This window comes from Coregonus clupeaformis, chromosome 1 (assembly GCF_020615455.1).
Source record: "Coregonus clupeaformis isolate EN_2021a chromosome 1, ASM2061545v1, whole genome shotgun sequence".
Lineage (NCBI taxonomy): Eukaryota > Metazoa > Chordata > Actinopteri > Salmoniformes > Salmonidae > Coregonus > Coregonus clupeaformis.
In genome coordinates this window covers 58502798-58523983 of record NC_059192.1, presented here as the reverse complement: position 1 = coordinate 58523983, position 21186 = coordinate 58502798, and the positions used below count along the sequence as shown (strand labels likewise).

General features: G+C 42.2%; 1 protein-coding gene across 1 annotated transcript; it reads right to left on the bottom strand.

Annotated features, from left to right (window-relative positions):
* Positions 1–11350: 11350 nt before the first annotated feature.
* Positions 11351–20836, bottom strand: eef1akmt2 (EEF1A lysine methyltransferase 2). Its single transcript, XM_041882541.2, has 6 exons — positions 20374–20836; positions 20095–20160; positions 19743–19857; positions 18992–19099; positions 12392–12608; positions 11351–11619 (listed from the first exon to the last, which is right to left on the bottom strand). The coding sequence occupies exons 1-6, from the start codon at positions 20475–20477 to the stop codon at positions 11522–11524; spliced, it is 708 nt and encodes a 235-aa protein (XP_041738475.2). The 5' UTR covers positions 20478–20836; the 3' UTR covers positions 11351–11521.
* Between the last annotated feature and the right edge of the window lie 350 nt (positions 20837–21186).

Here is a 21186-nt window from a genome sequence, read left to right as displayed (position 1 = left end):
CTCGCTAGAAGGTTGTAACAAAATCCGCGTTCAGCAAAACCATTTCTCACGCAGGCGGGAAAGCAACTATTGGTTCCCCAGTGTTGTAGACAATTTTAACAATTCAGCTTAGCAATGCTTCTATAGAGAATATGTAATAGATCCGGCATGCTATGTTTTTTGCCATTCATTACACATTGTTTTACTTCTAGTTAAATAGAAACTACATCATTTAACACACGCCCCCCTCCGTATTGGTATCGTCTGCTCGTGTGTCCTTCTCCCCCACAAACAATTAGAATTTACAACTCTGTAGTAACACTGTAACTAGTTAACTTGAAAATGTGTCCACTATCACAAATCTGACCCTCGTCAGCCCAGATGCTTCATGCCCATAGGCGGCACAGGGGCACGTGCCCCCTCAGATTTGTCATGTAAAAGTGGTCCTCTGTAGCTCAATTGGTAGAGCATGGTGCTTGTAACGCCAGGGTAGTGGGTTCGATCCCCGGGACCACCCATACGTAAAAATGTATGCACATGACTGTAAATCGCTTTGGATAAAAGCGTCTGCTAAATGGCATATAAAAAAAAAAAACATAAATTAATGTTGTTGTTGATTCTCTATAATACTACTAGCAATTTTATTAAATTGGCTTTAGCTAGCACAGATAGGCTCCCAATCTCCCAACCTCATAACTAACTACCAAGAAGCCATATCAATCAAGCTAGAGTAGCTTTCTTGTCTACCTATCTTAGCTGGCATGCCTGCTGGCAAGGTTGGTAGACTTTAGAATATAAATAACTAAATGTACTTAATAATAAAAAATTAAATTTAAAAAGTGATCCAATTGACATTTTAGTCATTTAGCAGACACTCTTATCCAGAGCGACTTACAATTAGTGAGTGCATACATTTTTCATACTGCCCCCCCGTGGGAAGACACATTCCTTTCAATCTTTTACCCAGACTTTAGCAGAGATGCAGAGAAGCATATTTACACTGAACAAAAATATAAACGCAACATGCAAAAATTTCTAAGACTTTACTGAGTTATTGTTTATATAAGGAAATCAGTCAAATGAAATAAATGCATTAGGCCTTCATCTATAGATTTCACATGACTGGGAATACAGATATGCATCTGTTGATCACAGATACTTTAAAAAGAAAGGTAGGAGCTTGGATCAGAAAACCAGTCAGTATCTGGTGTGACCACCACTTGCCTCATGCAGTGCGACACATCTCCTTCACATAGAGTTGATCAGGCTGTTGCTTGTGGCCTCTGGAATATTGTCAGACTCCTCTTCAATGGCTGGATATTGCTGGATATTGGTGGGAACTGGAAAACGCTGTCGTACACGTCGATCCAGAGCATCCCAAACATGCTCAATGGGTGATATGTCTGGTGAGTATGCAGGCAATGGAAGAACTGGGACATTATCAGCTTCCAGGAATTGTGTACAGATCCTTGAGACATAGGGCCGTGCATTATCATGCTGAAACATGAGGTGATAGCGGCGGATGAATGTCACAACAATTGGCCTAAGGATCTCGTCACGGTATCTCTGTGCATTCAAATTGCCATCGATAAAATGCAATTGTGTTCATTGTCCGTAGCTTATGCCTGCCCATACCATAATCCCACCACCACGGGGCACTCTGTTCACAATGTTGACATCAGCAAACTGCTCGCCCACATCACACCATGCACGCTGTCTGCCATCTGCCCGGTACAGTTGAAACCGTGATTCATCCGTGAAGAGCACACTTCTCCAGTGTGCCAGTGGCTGTCAAAGGTGAGAATTTGCCCACTGAAGCCGGTCACAACGCCGAACTGAAGTCAGGTCAAGGGTGGTGAGGACGACGAGCACGCAGATGAGCTTCCCTGAGACGGTTTCTGACAGTCTGTGCAGAAATTCTTCGGTTGTGCAAACCCACAGTTTCATCAGCTGTCCGGATGGATCGTCTCAGACCATCCCACAGGTGAAGAAGCCGGATGTTGAGGTCCTGGGTTGGCATGGTTACACGTGGTCTGCGGTTGTGAGGCCGGTTGGAACCACTGCCAAATTCTCCAAAACTTCATTGGAGGCGGCTTATGGTAGAGAAATTAACATTAAATTATCTGGCAACAGCTCTAGTGGACATTCCTGCAGTCAACATGTCAATTGCATGCTCCCTCAAACATTTAGACATCTGTGGCATTGCATTGTGTGACAAAACTGCACATTTTAGAGTGGCCTTTTATTGTCCCCAGCACAAGGTGTAACTGTGTAATGCTCATGCTGTTTAATCAGCTTCTTGCTATGCCACATCTGTCAGTAGCGGTGCATGGGTAAAATCCCCAGGGAAGCCAAGCCAGGAAAAAAATGTCATTTTACAACCTAAACTCAGCAAAAAAAGAAACGGCCCTTTTTCAGGACCCTGTCTTTCAAAGATAATTTGTAAAAATCCAAATAACTTCACAGATCTTCATTGTAAAGGGTTTAAACACTGTTTACCATGCTTGTTCAATGAACCATTAACAATTAATGAACATTACACCTGTTGAACGGTCGTTAAGACACTAACAGCTTACAGACGGTAGGCAATTAAGGTCACAGTTATGAAAATTTAGGACACTAAAGAGGCATTTCTACTGACTCTGAAAAACACCAAAAGAAAGATGCCCAGGGTCCCTGCTCATCTGCGTGAACGTGCCTTAGGCATGCTGCAAAGAGGCATGAGGACTGCAGATGTGGCCAGGGCAATAAATTGCAATGTCCGTACTGTGAGACGCCTAAGACAGCGCTACAGGGAGACAGGACAGACAGCTGATCGTCCTCGCAGTGGCAGACCACGTGTAACAACACCTGCACAGGATCGGTACATCCAAACATCACACCTGCGTGACAGGTACAGGATGGCAACAACAACTGCCGGAGTTACACCAGGAACGCACAATCCCTCCATCAGTGCTCAGACTATCCGCAATAGGCTGAGAGAGGCTGGACTGAGGGTTTGTAGGCCTATTATAAGGCAGGTCCTCACCAGACATCACCAGCAACAACGTTGCCTATGTGCACAAACCCACCGTCGCTGGACCAGACAGGACTGGCAAAAAGTGCTCTTCACTGACAAGTCGCGGTTTTGTCTCACCAGGGGTGATGGTCGGATTCGCGTTTATCATCAAAGACGACCCTCCAGCATGATAATGCCACCAGCCATACTGCTCGTTCTGTGCGTGATTTCCTGCAAGACAAGAATGTCAGTGTTCTGCCATGGCCAGCGAAGAGCCCGGATCTCAATCCCATTGAGCACGTCTGGGACCTGTTGATCGGAGGGTGAGGGCTAGGGCCATTCCCCCCAGAAATGTCCGGGAACTTGCAGGTGCTTTGGTGGAAGAGTGGGGTAACATCTCACAGCAAGAACTGGCCAATCTGGTTCAGTCCATGAGGAGGAGATGCACTGCAGTACTTGATGCAGCTGGTGGCCACACCAGATACTGACTGTTACTTTTGATTTTGACCCCATCTTTGTTCAGGGATACATTATTCCATTTCTGTTAGTCACATGTCTGTGGAACTTGTTCAGTTTATGTCTCAGTTGTTGAATCTTGTTATGTTCATACAAATATTTACACATGTTAAGTTTGCTGAAAATCAACGCAGTTGACAGTGAGAGGACGTTTCTTTTTTTGCTGTGTTTATGTGTTGTGATAATTGTGTTTTTCAATAAGAAGACACAGTGGCATAATAAATTCAACCACACCTTTGTTTCATCATAAAACCAGAGAGCAACACATCAGTCCGGTGAAGTCCACAAAACATATTGCATGTAACAAACTGTTACATTACCTACAGCATGGTCAATCAAGTTAATGTTTCCCACATTTTCGGACTACTAAACAACTATTGATTTAGAACCACAGAGAGTTACCACAAGTCGCAAAGAAAACAGGTGCTGACTCCACTATTCCAGCACCATTTCAACATCATCTAATCACCTATGCTTAGTCTAATACAGTGACAACTAAAAGATAACAAGATTTATCTCAATCAACGTAAGCTAAATATGATGTGGCTGTCCATGGCACTGATTTCTGTGTGTTTGTGTGTACAAGTAGAAAAACACATGTTGACTCACCCTACTTGTAGAGAAACGCCAATGTTGCCTAAACAGTCTATGACTTTGTCATACAAGCTTTTAGTTTTTGCTGTCCTAGGCTACCTGGCTAAAATGCTTTCTCGCTAGCCTAACTTCCTTTCATGGGCAACGATTCACTAGGCCAGCTAGTTAACATTAGGCTAACGTTACTACATGTTGAACTTACATCCTCTCAGGCCAGGGGCACAATGTATGAATTTATGGTTCGATCAGAATCGCCATTATAATCATTGGCCAGTACGGAGAATTATGTAAGTCGAAATCCATATCTCCATACATGGCTAGGTTAGGAAAGGGACGATTTTAGCTAGCTACTAGCCACCGAAGGACAACGACACAACGAGATGCAACAATTCACATTTTCTGTCAATGACGTTTGGCTTCTAATGTGATGTGATTGGTGGGAAGCCAAATCCAAACTGGCTTCCCTTTACACTTTTTTTTGCTGCGCCAGGACCATTCACATCTGAGCTCACTCAGTTTAGCTCAATGCTGATTGGCTTTTTTTATTTATTTTTATTGCCTTGCCGTTCACCTTCGCACCCCTAGGCCAGACTACGCTCAAACATAGGACCTACTGAAGAGATGAGTCTTCAGTAAAGACTTGAAGGTCGAGACTGAGTATGCGTCTCTCACATGGATACGCAGACCATTCCATAAAAATGTAGCTCTATAGGAGAAAGCCCTGCCTCCAGCTGTTTGCTTAGAAATTCTAGGGACAATAAGGAGGCCTGCGTCTTGTGACCGTAATGTACGTGTAGGTATGTACGGCAGGACCAAATCTGAGAGATAAATAGGAGCAAGCCCATATAATGCTTTGTAGGTTAGCAGTAAAACCTTGAAATCAGCCCTAGCCTTAACAGGAAGCCAATGTAGAGTCTAGCACTGGAGTAATATGATCACATTTTTGGGTTCTAGTCAGGATTCTAGCAGCCGTGTTTAGCATTAACTGAAGTTTATTTAGAGCTTCATCCGGGTAGCTGGAGAGTAGAGCATTGCAGTAATCTAATCTAGAAGTGACAAAAGCATGGATTAGCTTTTCTGCATAATTATTGGACAAAACGTTTCTGATTTTAGCAATGTAACAAAGATGGAAAAAAGCTGTCCTTTAAATATTCTTGATATGTTCTTCAAAAGAGAGATCAGGGTCAGAGTAACGCCGAGGTCCTTCACAGTTATATTTGAGACGACTGTACAGACATCAAGATTAATTGTCAGATCCAACAGCAGATCTCTTTGTTTCTTGGGACCTAGAACTAGAATCTCAGTTTTGTCCGAGTTTAAAAGTAAAACATTTGCTGCCATCCACTTCCTTATGTCTGAAACACAGGCTTCCAGGGTAGGCAATTTTGGGGCTTCACCATGTTTCATCGAAATGTACAGCTGTGTGTCATCCACATAGCTGTGAAAGTTGACATTGTGTTTCCGAATGACATCACCAAGAGGTAGAATATATAGTGAAAAGAATAGTGGTCCTATAACAGAATCTCGAGGAACGCCAAAACTTTGAATTGATTTGTCAGAGGACAAACCATCCACAGAGACGAACTGATATCTTTCCGACAGATAAGATCTAAACCAGGCAAGAACTTGTCCATGTAGACCAATTAAGGTTTCTAATCTCTCCAAAAGAATGTGGTGATCGATGGTGTCAAAAGCAGCACTAAGGTCTAAGAGCACGAGGACAGATGCAGAGCCTTGGTCTGACGCCATTAAAAGGTCATTTACCACCTTCACGAGTGCAGTCTCAGTGCTATGATGGGGGTCTAAAACCAGATTGAAGCATTTCATATACATTATTTGTCTTCAGGAAGGCAGTGAGTTGTTGCGCAACAGCTTTTTGAGAGGAATGGGAGATTCGATATAGGCAGATAGTTTTTTATTATGTTCAACATAGGAGGGCCAAGCACAGGAAGTAGCTCTTTCAGTAGTTTAGTTGGAATAGGGTCCAGTATTCAGCTTGACGGTTTAGAGGCCATTACTATTTTCATGAATGTGTCAAGAGATATAGGATTAAAAAACTTGAGTTTCCATTGATCTTAGGTCCTGGCAGTTCTGTGCAGACTCAGGACAACTGAGCTTTGGAGAAATACGCAGATTCAAAGTGGAGTCCGTAATATACTTTCTAATGATCATGATCTTTTCATCGGCAACAATGTCATACTCGTTTTGACCAGACAGCATAGATGGGTTACACATACAGAGAAAGAGAGGTGCTGTTTCGTTCGCTTGGATGCTTTCTTCGGTGAGATACATTCAGCCTCTTGCGAATTGAAGGATATTTATGAAACACAGAGAGACGAAAGACACGTTATTTTGTATGTTTTTATTTCTTTTTTTCTTCGTAATTTTTTGGTGTAAGCCTGGCTTCCCTTCGCATCAATGAATAGACGCCACTGCAGCCTGTGGCATATTAATTGAAACGTATTGTTTCCAGGCCTTTATAACCTGTAATTTATGACACTTGCCTAAATACTAGGCCCTATTAATTAAATGCTCTAATTTAGATTGCCATTTGTAGGCCTATGTCTAAAAGTGTTCCTTCTTTGTCACAGTAATGTCTGTATAGTTCTACTTCAAAATATACTAGATAAAAAAAAAGTGTAATGTAGAAACATGTAGTAGGTCTAAAATTATATAAACTATGTAGCCGTAAACAAAATACTAGGCCAGGCCTAGTAGCCTACATGAATGTATAATAATTGTATGCAGAGATATATTATACTTACAGTAGCTACATCCATGTACTCTGTAACTGTGAAGTTGACTGAGCTGCCTGTACGGTTTCACTGGGACCTGGCAGATGTTTTGAAATGTGGCAAGGAGGAATCTCTCCCACTTCCACATTGCTTCCCCAGTATGCAAAACTGCACAGCTACATGCAGGAGTAATTCAATCAGCGCACATAAATCGTATTAAGAGGTCTCAAACGTTTCCAAGGAGATGGAATTAAAAACATAAATATTTACTGTATCACACCTGAGAATGAAATAAAGGTACAGCATTCATGGTGTTAGGGTGCGGCAAGTGTATGTCTTCTGTGACTCAAGAGACACAGATCCTGTGTCTATGGCAATGGACATCCTAAAACAGGACAATCTTATCCTGTGAGGGCTTGTGTGGGGTTCAGACCTTTGCCTGCACCCACACCAGTCCTTTTCGGTAGGATTGCTTACCCCTGCCCTAGAACTAGCTTGGCATGCCAGGTGGCTGTTGAAAGAGGATGACATGCTCCAAGCAGATGAATGAAACTCCTCTGTTCAACAAAATGTATCATTTACTAGGCCTCAAATTATTGGAGACAGTTTAATGACTGCTGCCCTAAAAAAAGGTGTACATTGTGCATGCTTTAGTTCCATTAACAGCACCAGCGCTCCAGATGTGTTCCTGTTCACAGCCTCGTAAACTAACAAACAAACCACTATCAAACCCTCAGCACATGGTGACAGGATCACAATCAGGTGCTTTCCACAGATGCAATTGGAGGATTATTTGAATGGTGTTTTGCAACTGCATTAGCAGCATACCCTGACAGTAAGGAATGCTGTGTGGAAAAGTTGACTGAACTACTCTCATGACATGACTTCGATTAACAGGATTGTCCCGTCTCCCAGTTTCCGTATTTGTGACTGCGTCTCTTAGCAACAGCACCTGTGCAAGGGAGTGGACTTTATATACAGTGCCTTCGGGAAGTATTCAGACCCCTTGACTTTTTCCACATTTTGTTATGTTACAGACTTAATCAAAAATGTATTCAATCGTTTTTCCCCCTCGTCATTATTGGGTATTGTGTGTGTATATTGATAAAGCAAAAACAGTTTGACACTTTTGCCAATTTATACATAATTAAAAACGAAAATATACATTTACATAAGTATTCAGACTCTTTACTCAGTACTTTGTTGAAGCACCTTTGCCAGCGATTACGGCATTGATTCTTCTTGGGTATGACACTACAAGCTTGGCACACCTGTATTTGGGGAGTTTCTCCCATTCTTCTCTGCAGATCCTCTCAAGCTCTGTCAGGTTGGATGGGGGGCGTTGCTGCATAGCTATTTTCAGGTCTCTCCAGAGATGTTCCATCAAGTTCAAGTCCGGGCTCTGGCTGGGCCACTCAAGGACATTCAGAGACTTGTCCCGAAGCCACTCCTGCGTTGTTTTGGCTGTGTGTTTAGGGTTATTGTCCTGTTGGAAGGTGAACCATCGCCCCAGTCTGAGGACCTGAGCGCTCTAGAGCAGGTTTTCACCAAGGATCTCTCTGTACTTTGCTCCGTTCAGCTTTGCCTCGATCCTGACTAGTCTCCCAGTCCCTGCCGCTGAAAAACATCCCCACAGCATGATGCTGCCACCACCATGCTTCACCGTAGGGATGGTGCCAGGTTTCCTCCAGACGTGACACTTGGCATTCAGGCCAAAGAGTTCAATCTTGGTTTCATCAGACCAGAGAATCTTGTTTCTCATGGTCTGAGAGTCCTTTAGGTGCCTTTTGGCAAACTCCAAGCAGGCTGTCATGTGCCTTTTACTGAGGAGTGGCTTCCGTCTGGCCACTCTACCATAAAGGCCTGATTGGTGGAGTGCTGCAGAGATGGTTGTCTATCTGGAAGGTTCTCCCATCCCCACAGAGGAACTCTGGAGCACGGTCAGGGTGACCATTGGGTTCTTGGTCACCTCCCTGACCAAGGCCCTTCTCCCCCGATTGCTCAATTTGGCCAGGCGGCCAGCTCTAGGAAGAGTCTTGATGGTTCCAAACGTCTTCTATTTAAGAATGATGGAGGCCACTGTGTTCTTGGGGACCTTCAATGCTGCAGACATTTTTTGGTACCTTTCCCAAGATCTGTGCCTCGACACAATGCTGTCTCGGAGCTCTACGGACAATTCCTTCGACCTCATGGCTTGGTTTTTGCTCTGACATGCACTGTCAACTGTGGGACCTTCTATAGACAGGTGTGTGCCTTTCCAAATCATGTCCAATCAATGGAATTTACCACAGGTGAACTCCGATCAAGTTGTAGATACATCTCAAGGATGATCAATGGAAACAGGATGCACCGGAGCTCAATTTCGAATCTCATAGCAAAGGGTCTGAATACTTATGTAAATAAGGTATTTCTATTAGATTTTTTTTGTAATACATTTGCAAACATTTCTAAAAAAAATGGTTTTCGCTTTGTCATTATGGGGTATTGTGTGTAGATTGCTGAGGATAAAAAAAAATGTAATCCCTTTTAGAATAAGGCTGTAACATTACAATATGTGGAAAAAGTCAAGGGGTCTGAATACTTTCCGACTGCACTGTAAGGAGTTGGGAGCTACAGTCCATAATTCAATATAATCTGTGGTGCAGAACAAATACATTGTTTCTGTGCCAGCCAAGCAAAGAGCCATTTGAAGACTCCTTAGATGCTGTCTCTTCTGAGACAGTGTAAATGTCAATTGGACGATATTGATTTGAGTGAAGAGTCAAGAAGCATCTTGTTTCAATGGAAAAGGTTGTGTAAAGGTATACAATTTATAAGCATATATACGTATATAAGCATTTCACTGCACCCACTACAACATCTGCTAAACTGTGTACAAGACTAATGAACATTGATTTGATATTCTATGATGATGCGCATCCAGGCAGGATATTCAGTGCTTGTAAATTTCCAGGCAATAATTCTCGTAACACGTTGCATGCGTTTACTCAACAGCATGCCTCACATTGACTGCTCCTATTGGGCCATGCGCCCAGATTCCAATTATAGGTAGAGTTTGACAGTTATTAATGACAGAGTTAAGACAGGAAATCACTTCGCTTTCTTTGAACCATGTCTGTGTATTCATTAGGAGCTGGTTATTAAGGTGGATTGCAAAACTGAGGACTTTTGTGAATAGAAAATGTTGACATAGGTATACAGGATGAATACATCCACAGCTCAATCCAAAGGTACATTAATGAATAGCTAGCTATACACGCTCCCTGGATTTGCAGTTATGCATAACAATTTTGAACTTGATACCATCCCTATTTGGTTAATAAGCATTTGAAAAGGTTACAGACTACATACTATCCCTGTACTCTCAGTTCTCTAGCCTCCCTCACACAGGCTAGAGGACACATGGCTGGTGTCCGGTGAACAAGATTATCAGTGCCCTACTCTAGGAAGACCTAATATTCCATGATCTTCTGACTGCAGCTAACTGAATCCACATGAAGATGAGTTCATATGGGTCAGTGATGACCTCATGCCACAAGGCAGGAGAATCCACTTAAAAGATAAAAAATACTTACGTAGGAACAAAGGAAATGGGGATGATAAGATGCCAAGAACTAATGGCAATCTGAACTAAAAGGTTTCATAGGAAATTAGCTGTAATTATGAAATAATGCATCTTTAATATTAGCAAAAATTTACAATATTAGAAAGCCACATAGCTATTTTATGATTAGCTATTTGACAATCAAAAGTTATATTTTTTCCCAGGGGGCGATTTTGGATGAATCAATCCAAATTACATTAATTATCTGAATATAGTCAAATTTAATGTGATAAGTAACAATGTGCTGCTGATTAGAGGACAAGGCTTGATGCATTTATAATGCTGAGAAATGGCCCCCTCTGCTGTGTCTGACTATCATATTTAGTGGCACTAACTCCCACATTTCCTTGTGACAGTTCTAAGCTTTGTGAAAGGACATCAGGGTACAGTGATATGGTAATGGACATCAGGGTACAGTGATATGGTAATGGACATCACATCAGGGTACAGTGATATGGTAATGGTCATCAGGGTACAGTGATATGGCAATGCCAGAAAGAGTGAACGGTTACATACATTTACATTTTAGTCATTTAGCAGACGCTCTTATCCAGAGCGACTTACAGTTAGTGAATACATACATGTTTTTTTGTTTTCTTCCCATACTGGCCCCCCGTGGGAAACGAACCCACATCCCTGCCGGCCAAACCCTCCCCTACCTTGGACGACGCTGGACCAATTGTGCACCGCCCATGGGTCTCCCAGTCACGGTCGCGGCCGGCTGCGACAGAGCCTGGACTCGAACCAGGATCTCTAGTGGCACAGCTAGCACTGCAATGCAGTGCATTAGACCACTGTGCCACTTTACATAATAAAAGGTGAAGGAATTTTACATTGCCGGTTGGATTCTCATTGCACAATTTAGATGTCTGATGTCTGGAATCTGATACAATGTGGAGAAAAGGTAAGGAAAGAGGAAACATGTCAACGTGCAAGACAAATAACATTTATTTATTTGGTGGAATACTGATTGTTGGTGTGATCCTTTCTCAAAACATTCCACAAAAATGAAACTTTTCAATTGAGAAATAAATGATTGTGGAAAAAGTCCATAAAAACAACATTTCAGAATGCTGTTTTTCTTGAGGGCAAAAGTCAGTGAAGTCGTTTGAAGATTATTGCGGTCACACTGTTGCCAGTCTTGCCACCAAACTGAAAGCGGGGTGTTGGTAGCTCTTTCACAAAATCAAACCCTGCAAGTCAAAGAAGATACGTTTATGAGCAGCAATCATAGAGTTAATACCTTGCTATGTTAGCATTGCTTTTTCAAGCTGTAAAACTCCCTCAAAACCTCTAACCCTCGCACTAGACACTGGTTTTGTGTGGGTTTTTAAGCAACTACCATTCACCATCTGTGGTGCATCTTCAAAGCCAGTACAGACAAGCTGTCATTTTGACAGATGAGGTTCACATGGCCTTGGTCCCAAAAGCACCTCCCCAGCTCTTACTCCTGCTGAAGGGTGACAGCAAATGGAAGCTTGCCTAAATACTGGCTAAACAAGGCTGCTTTTGTTATAACCTGACACTTAGAAATTAATTACAAATGAAAAAAAGGAAATGTCTTGTCAATAAGTATTCAACCACTTTGTTATGGCAAGCCTAAATAATTATTATATATATTATAACTTGACCAGAGAGCTGTCTTGGTTGAGGCATTATATCAATGTTTTAATAATAGGTCAGACACCGAAATGAACCACCCCCAAAAAATTTTTTACAAGCCCAACAGACTGCCCTCCTCCCTGTTGATAATTCTTAACTTGCTATTGAGCATACAAAACTACCATCATAATGGCATAAAAGATGCCATAAACAATCAAGGCTACTGATGAGAACTAACTTTGCATTCAGGAAACAAACAGATATTTAGGTTATTATATTGACCGTGGGATGGAGGAGTCCTGAAAAGTGTAATCCAATGTTCCACTCACAACATTCCAGGAGTGTCTCGGATGGTTCACTCACCTTGGCTGAACATCTGTAGTAGCTGTTCCTTAGTCCAGTTGCAGGAAGTGATGACGAATAGCCCATCCTCCTTCAGTGCCCCTTTCAGGGCTTGGATGTAACATGCTTTGCCCTCCTCAGTGTTCTCTGGGTTCAGGCTTATGGCGTCAAATGTGCCCTTGTCGATGCATACATCAAAGCCGCTCAACTCTCCAGAGCAGCTCAAGAAGTCCACCTCCTAGTATGATGCAAAAGGCACAGTGAGTGAGTTGATATCAGTATGTACTTGAATCCTATTTATATACAATAGCCTGGTACTCCAGATGTGTTGAGCTACATTATGGCTGTATGAGAGAGCCTATACGCCATGTCTATCATTTCTCAAAAACTATTTTCATTAAACAACTGATACAGTGCCTTCAGAAAGTATTCATACCCCTTGACTTATTCCACATTTTGTTGTTACAGCCTGAAATCAAAATTGATTAAATTATTTTTTTCATCACCGATCTATACAAAACACCCCATAATGACAAAGTGAAAATATATTTTCAGAAATGTTTGCACATTTATAGAAACATTAATACAGATCTAATTCATATAAGTATTCACAACCCTAAGTCAATACATGTTAGAATCACCTTCGGCAGCTATTACAGCTGTGAGTATTTCTTCAAGCTCTGTCAAATTGGTTGTCGATCACTGCTAGTCTTGCCATAGATTTAAGCCAATTTAAGTCAAAACTGTCACTAGGCTACTCAGGAACATTCAATGTTGTCTTGGTAAGCAACTCCAGTGTATATCTGGCCTTGTGTTTTAAGTTATTGTCCTGCTGAAAGGTGAATTTGTCTCACAGTGTCTGTTGGAAAGGAGACTAAACCAGGTTTTCCTCTAGGATTTTGCCTGTGCTTAGCTCTACTCCCTACTTCTTGCCGATGACAAACATACCCATAATATGATGCAGGCACCACCATGCTTGAGAATATGAAGAGTGGTACTCAGTGATGGGTTGTGTTGGATTTGCCCCAAACATAAGGGGTTTGTTTTCAGGACATAAAGTGCATTTCTTTGCCATGTTTTTGATACGTCCTCAGTTCTCCTATCACAGCTATTAAACTCTATTAAACTCAGATTCCTTCCTCTCTGGCAACTGAGTTATGAAGGACGCCTGTATCTTTGTAGTGACTGGGTGTATTGATACACCATCCAAAGAGTAATGAATAACTTCACCATGCTCAAAGGGATATTCAATGTCTGCTTTTTATTATTATTATTTAAAAAATGTTATCTACCAATAAGTGCCCTTCTTTGCAAGTCATTAGAAAACCTCCCTGGTCTTTATGGTTGAATATGTGTTTGAAATTCACTGCTCTACTGAGGGACCTTACAGATAATTGTATATGTGGGGTACAGAGATGAGGTAATCATTTAAAAAAATAAATGTTAAACGCTATTATTGCACACAGAGTGAGTCCATGCAACTTATTTTACTTGTTAACCAAATTTTTTCTCCTGAACTTATTTAGGCTTGCCATAACAAAGTGGTTGAATACTTATTGACAGGACATATCAGTTTTTCATTTGTAATTAATTTCTAAAAACATCATTCCACTTTGACATTATGGGGTAATGTGTGTAGGCCAGTGACACTAAATCTCACTTTAATCTATTTTAAATTCAGGCTGTAACACAACAAAATGTGAAAAAGTCAAGGGGTGTGAATACTTTGAAGGCACCATGTATAAAAAGGGACTTTCAGCATCAATCTTTGGCTTCAATATCTGTTGAACTTGAGTAACCACATGACAGAGGCTAATATCTGTGCAAAAATAGAGTGCTTTCGCCCCTGTCGTCAAAACTGACCACTTCTGAGGACCTACCACCAATAAAATACCTATTTTATGTCCATTGAACACCAGACCTCTGGGGTGAGCCAAACAGCCACACACTCACCACCACCTAAGGGTCACATCATTGCCGTTTTATGAGGGGTCAACAGTGATTCAGTGTTGAGAGAAATGTGTATGTCCATTGGAATGTCTCCGTTCATTTTGGATGGATGCGCCCATAAACCTCAGTGAGGTGATTTAGGCCAGTGGTGGGAGGGCGAGGCTTTAAAACAGTGGAAAAACATGTAGTGCTTCCAAATGGTGACAGAGGTGGAATTGTCCCAGGCAGATTCTAACTAGATGGTACGCTTCAGGCTAGTCACTCACTCACACACACACTTCCAATCTTCTACTGCTCTGGAGGTATGGACCATGATGCAAACATACCATCTGATCAGGGGCACAACTTTGGACATAACATTTTTTGTATTTTTCCCCCCTCAGTCGGATAAACACTCCTAACAGCCTACCCGACGCACGGAGGCGTCCGCATGGTCCTAAAGCACACCGTTGCCTTGTTTTGGATCACATTCCAATAATACAACTGGGGGAGACAAAAATGTAATTTCAGAATGTGGGGGGGACATGTCCCCCAGTCCCCAATGAAAGTTGTGCCCCTGCATCTGATATACACACCCACCCCTACCCAGACAGGAATGCTGCCAGACTAAGGTCAATATTGACTTCAACAGCAAGCACTCTGACCAAGTACAGTACACAGTACACACCTCTAGAGCAATGTTCGCTCTAGCCAACTTTCTAGTTTTCCCTGTTAACACTATCAACGTTTCCCTTTACTGTGGCAATTGTGATCGAATCGACGCAATATTAGCCACTTTCAATGCAACATACCGAAACAAAACGAACTAGGCAAGACTTAGTATGCAAAACTAACTACGCAAGAGATTTTGTTTTAGGCAGAACGCATCGGAGTAGGATTCTATTGCATTGACACGCTCTACACAGACTGGTGAGCCATAACCAATCAGAGCTGCAGTAGTCATGTGCAAATAGGCTATTGCCATATATGGATCTGTGCCATTTACTTTGAACTGGACTGTTTACAGCATGAGCGGTCATGAGTAGATGGGCTTGTTTTGAGATCAAATCGAGAGCTGCATGTAGCCACGTGTGCACATTTTGTTAATATCCTTTGCTAGTTAGTGAGTGATTAGGCCAGCTATAGATAATTTGTAGTCAGCAATAGGGGAGTGATTGCTTCCTACAAGAGCACAAAACATGTACATTTCTAGACTTCTTTGTGGTAGGCCTGATCACCGACAACGATGAGACAGCCTATAGGGAGGAGGTCAGAGACCTGGCCATGTGGTGCCAGGATAACAACCTCTCCCTCAACGTGACCAAGACAAAGGAGATGATTGTGGACTACAGGAAAAAAAAGAGGACTGAGCACGCCCCCATTCTCATCGACGGGGCTGTAGTGGAACAGGTTGAGAGCTTCAAGTTCCTTGGTGTCCACATCACCAACGAACTATCATGGTCCAAACACACCAAGACAGTCGTGAAGAGGGCACGACAAAGCCTATTCCCCCTCAGGAGACTGAAAAGATTTGGCATGGGTCCTCAGATCCTCAAAAAATTATACAGCTGCACCATCGAGAGCATCCTGACTGGTTGCATCACCGCCTGGTATGGCAACTGCTTGGCCTCCGACCGTAAGGCACTACAGAGGGTAGTGCGTACGGCCCAGTACATCACTGGGGCCAAGCTTCCTGCCATCCAGGACCTCTATACCAGGCGGTGTCAGAGGAAGGCCCTCAAAATTGTCAAAGACTCCAGCCACCCTAGTCAGACTTCTCTCTGCTACCGCATGGCAAGCGGTACCGGAGTGCCAAGTCTAGGTCCAAAAGACTTCTCAACAGCCTCTACCCCCAAGCCATAAGACTCCTAAACAGCTAATCATGGCTACCCGGACTATTTGCACTGCCCCCCCACCCCATCTTTTTACGCTGCTGCTACTCTGTTAATTATTTATGCATAGTCACTTTAACTCTACCCACATGTACATATTACTTCAACTACCTCAACTAGCCGGTGCCCCCGCACATTTACTCTGCACCGGTACCCCCCTGTATATATAGCCTCCCTACTGTTATTTTATTTTACTTCTGCTCTTTTTTTCTCAACACTTTTTTGTTTTATTCTACTTTTTTATTAAAAATAAATGCACTGTTGGTTAAGGGCTGTAAGTAAGCATTTCACTGTAATGTCTGCACCTGTTGTATTCGGCGCATGTGGCCAATAAAATTTTATTTGATTTCTTTGAAAAGCAAGTCAGGTAAAGAGCTTTTTTTTTTTGCAGTGTTGTATTTTGAGACATGCTTGAATAAGCTAAATAGCCAATAGGCAGAGGGTAGCATAATTTGTCTGATTCTCTGTAATAATTAGTATGAGAACAATAATGCATTTTATTTTGTAAAGTGGTTTCTTGCATCAAACAACAACATTTTCAGTCACCTCCTTGTCTGAAGGACAAGTGGATAAACAGGTTAATGTCAAGCCCTGCATATATATTTTTTAAAGTCTCATGGAATGTAGGCCTACATCAAACACCACACATTATCTGCTATTTTAGGCTGAATGACTAGGCTATTTCCATGTTAAAATGGTATGGGATGCATTTTCTCCATTGTTTTTTATGGTAGGCCACTCTGGTAGGCCTATATTATGCTCAAATAGCCACAGTAGCCTACTTGGCCGCTGTTAAACTGTAACTTAAAGTGGGTACAGCCTCAGTGTTCACAGTAAACGAGCGCTGGAAGTTGCACAGAATTTTCACAACGTTCAAGTTTGCTCTCAGCAGACCTGAAATTTGCTCAGTGCCGAAGAATTTAGAGGGAACATTGCTCCAGAGGAAGGTGTACAGTAAGAGACTATACATGTGTGTGTGTGTGTGTATGGGGGAGGAAACCTCACTCATCCCTAGGTTTGGTATCATATGGATGAGTGGCATTTAAAACCTGTTTTTCTTGCACATGTTTTCCTGCAGATGTGTTAAATCCCGTCAGCTCGCCCGGCCACAATGTGGCTGAATCCAAAGCCAGGCGGAGTCCCATTACTTTTAACACCTCTCTGCTACCCCTCCAACATGCCAGGTAAACACAGGAGAGTTTCCCCTCATGGCAACAGCCCTAGGCTAGGGGATATGGTGCGCTGAAAGCTAGATTGTGTCACTGGCGGTTGGAGAATTCATGCAGAGCTAAGCATCAATGGCTGGGTTTGTCTGTGGTCTGGGGTCCAACCAAGAGACCCACAGTCCTAAACATAATATTACTGGGATGGAGTAGTGGGATGTGGATAAACGTTGGAAATGGAAATGTTTATATTCCAGTCCTGCACATGTGGCATTATTACCATTACAGTATGCTTAATCATAAAAAAATGAAACAAACAGTTTTTATTCATGAAATTATCATTCTGACAGACATTTATGTCAAATATATGCAGTCCACCACACCTATTTTCTTCCAAAGCATTAGTGACCAATATAAATGTTCTTAATTGATTAAAATATGACTGTATAATGAATAAGTATGAGGTATTGACATACTGTATGGACGTGTGTGTAGGTGTCTGTGCATAGGTCTCACAATACAGTCCAATAGTACCACCAACTGTTAAGTATTTATTTTATTTTACCTTTATTTAACTAGGCAAGTTAGTTAAGAACAAATTCTTATTTACAATGACGGCCTACACCGGCAAAACCTGGACGACACTGGGTCAATTGTGCACCGCTCTATGGGACTCCCAATCACGGCTGGTTATGATACAGCCTAGAATCGAACCAGGGGGTCTGTAGTGACGCACGCCTCAAGCACTGAGATGCAGTGCCTTAGACCACTACATCACTGGGGCCAAGCTTCCTGCCATCCAGGACCTCTATACCAGGCGGTGTCAGAGGAAGGCCCTCAAAATTGTCAAAGACTCCAGCCACCCTAGTCATAGACTGTTCTCTCTGCTACCGCACAGCAAGCGGTACCGGAGTGCCAAGTCTAGGTCCAAAAGACTTCTCAACAGCTTCTACCCCCAAGCCATAAGACTCCTGAACAGCTAATCATGGCTACCCGGACTATTTGCACTGCCCCCCCACCCCATCCTTTTTACGCTGCTGCTACTCTGTTAATTATTTATGCATAGTCACTTTAACTCTACCCACATGTACATATTACCTCAACTACCTCAACTAGCCGGTGCCCCCGCACATTGACTCTGCAACGGTACCCCCCTGTATATATAGCCTCCCTACTGTTATTTTATTTTACTTCTGCTCTTTTTTTTCTCTCAACACTTTTTTTGTTATTGTTTTATTTTTACTTTTTTTGTTAAAAATAAATGCACTGTTGGTTAAGGGCTGTAAGTAAGCATTTCACTGTGATGTCTGCACCTGTTGTATTCTGCGCATGTGACCAATAACATTTGATTTGATTTGAAGTATACCATCTGCTGTAAGCATGTGTCCCTTGCACATAACAATTGCTGGTATACACATGGCCAAAACACTAAGTGTGTTTTTTGTTATTGCAAAAGAGAAATAGGTTCTCTCCCTTACCACTTGTAATAACAAAAACCGCTCAACTCCATTACTGTGCACTGCAATTACAATGCTATTAGGCCTGCTAATGTACTGTGCAACAGCAATTAATACAGCTGTTACTGTAGTGTTACTGTAGCGATTATCATTTCTACACACACAGCAGGTAGGGCTTACCTTGACTTCCACATTAGAACAGTCTTCTGTCTGCAGTACACTTCTTGCAAGTTCAACAGAAGCTGCAGAATAATCTATTCCTGTGAGATGTGTGTATCCACTTTTGGCCTAGAGAAGAAAAAAAAAATCAGAATGCATAAAGAACATGAATAGTCATGCAAAGGCAAAAATGATTGACATAGGTGAAGAAAGCATTCAAGCTAATGTTGTCCTACACTGAGTGTACAAAACATTAGGAACACCTTCCTAATATTGAGTTGCACCCCCCTTTTGACCTCAGAACAGCCTCAATTCATCAGGGCATGGACTCTACAAGGTGTCAAAAGCACTCCACAGGGATGCTGGCCCATGTTGACTCGAATGCTTCCCACAGTTGTGTCAAGTTGGCTGGATGTCCTTTGGGTGGTGGACCATTCTTGATACACAGGGCTAACTGTTGAGCGTGGAAAAAACAGCAGCGTTGCAGTTCTTCACACACTTACCCTCTGAATGGCACACATACACAATCCATGTCTCAAGGCTTAAAAGTCCTTCTTTAACCTGTCTCCTCCAATTCATCTACACTGATTGAAGTGAATTTAACAAGTGACATCAATAAGGGATCTTAGCTTTCACCTGGTCAGTCTATGTCATGGAAAGAGCAGGTGTTCTTAATGTTTTGTACATTCAGTATATGCTACAGGTGTGTATGCCTAATAGGCATTTTTACAGCATAGTAATTACACAACTTTCAATTTTTTTCAAAGCCTACCAGTTCTACTAAAAGGACACCATTCCCTGTGCCAATATCAAGTACAGCAGCATCTTCTGGGATTCCCTCTTTTTCCATCCACCGCAGTACACGGTCCATACTCTCTTCTCCAAACCTTAGGAAATAGAGATGGGGCACAGTACAGCACAATGACAACTGTATAAACTTTGACCAAATGTGTCCTTGGTAGCTGGATATTGTAGTAGGTGGTACACTGGGGCAAAGTGTTGGAGGCAAATGAACGTTCCACCCATAGACATTAGTTCGACCCTTCTGAACACCTCTCCAATCCATTGTAAGTTGATATAGGGCTGCACAGATCCATTTACACTATAACCAGTATTATCTTTACCATATCTCACCGACGTCTCCAATGTCTTTAAATGTCTGCAATTCCCTCTGGTACGCATCATCCCAGCTAAAAAATAAATGGAAATAATGTAACACCTTGCTAGAAACAGAAGGATACAACGTTTCTAAAAAATAGTGGCGAAGAACAGTGCCTTAATGTGTTTGGACCCCAGGAAACGTATGGGGATCCCTAATAAATACAAAAAATACTAATACAAATGTAACATTAGCAATTATGCTGGGCAAGGAGAACATTGATGTGTCATTTTGGAACACTCACTATTCTTTCGTTCCGAGCTTCGAGGGTGTAAAATCATCTTTGACCAAGTCCTCTTCGATTTTCGAGGAAGTTTGACAGCCACGCGTGCGTTCAATGGATTCCATGCCAGGTAGATAGCTAGCTTCTTCCTGTATATACTAAAATAGCTAACGCTAGCTAGCAACGTAACACACGCTGGCAGGAAGCAAGCATCAACACGTCTTCCTCGACTTTCATGTGCACATATTAAGAGGAATAGCTAGTTAGTCAACGTAAAGTAAGCGATATGCGTTATCGTTTATAACAATACACACAAAATCATACATGCACAGTCAGAGAAGTTTCCCATGATGTTCATGACGCCCTAAGGAGCGAGCGTGCAACCAAAGATAGTTGTATAAGTAACTCAAGATAGACCACAACCTGTCGTTTCCAATGGGAGCAAATTAATCATAGTAGGCAGAACAAACAAGGAGGTGGGCAAAGCCAAGGACGAGCTAGCGAGATCCTATTGACGCGTTCTAGCATGTATTTTGATTTGTCCGTTAGGGAACGCCTACTCTGTGAAGTGCGCGTGTGCATTAACTCAATTCGCCCTTGCACTCCTTCTAAACAACGCCATTTTAAAAAGAAATTGGCAAAGGGTAAAGTCTAATAAACAGTCCACTCTATTCGTAACATATTTTAGTTTTGGAAACATAAAACTGTATGGAGATAAAATGTTTCATCGATGAGAAAATTAGCCGAATGTCGGCCAAAATCCATCCTTCTCCACTGCTGGGCCATATTTGGTGGTGAGTTGAACCGCCAACCGGATGCTTCATATTTAGACAT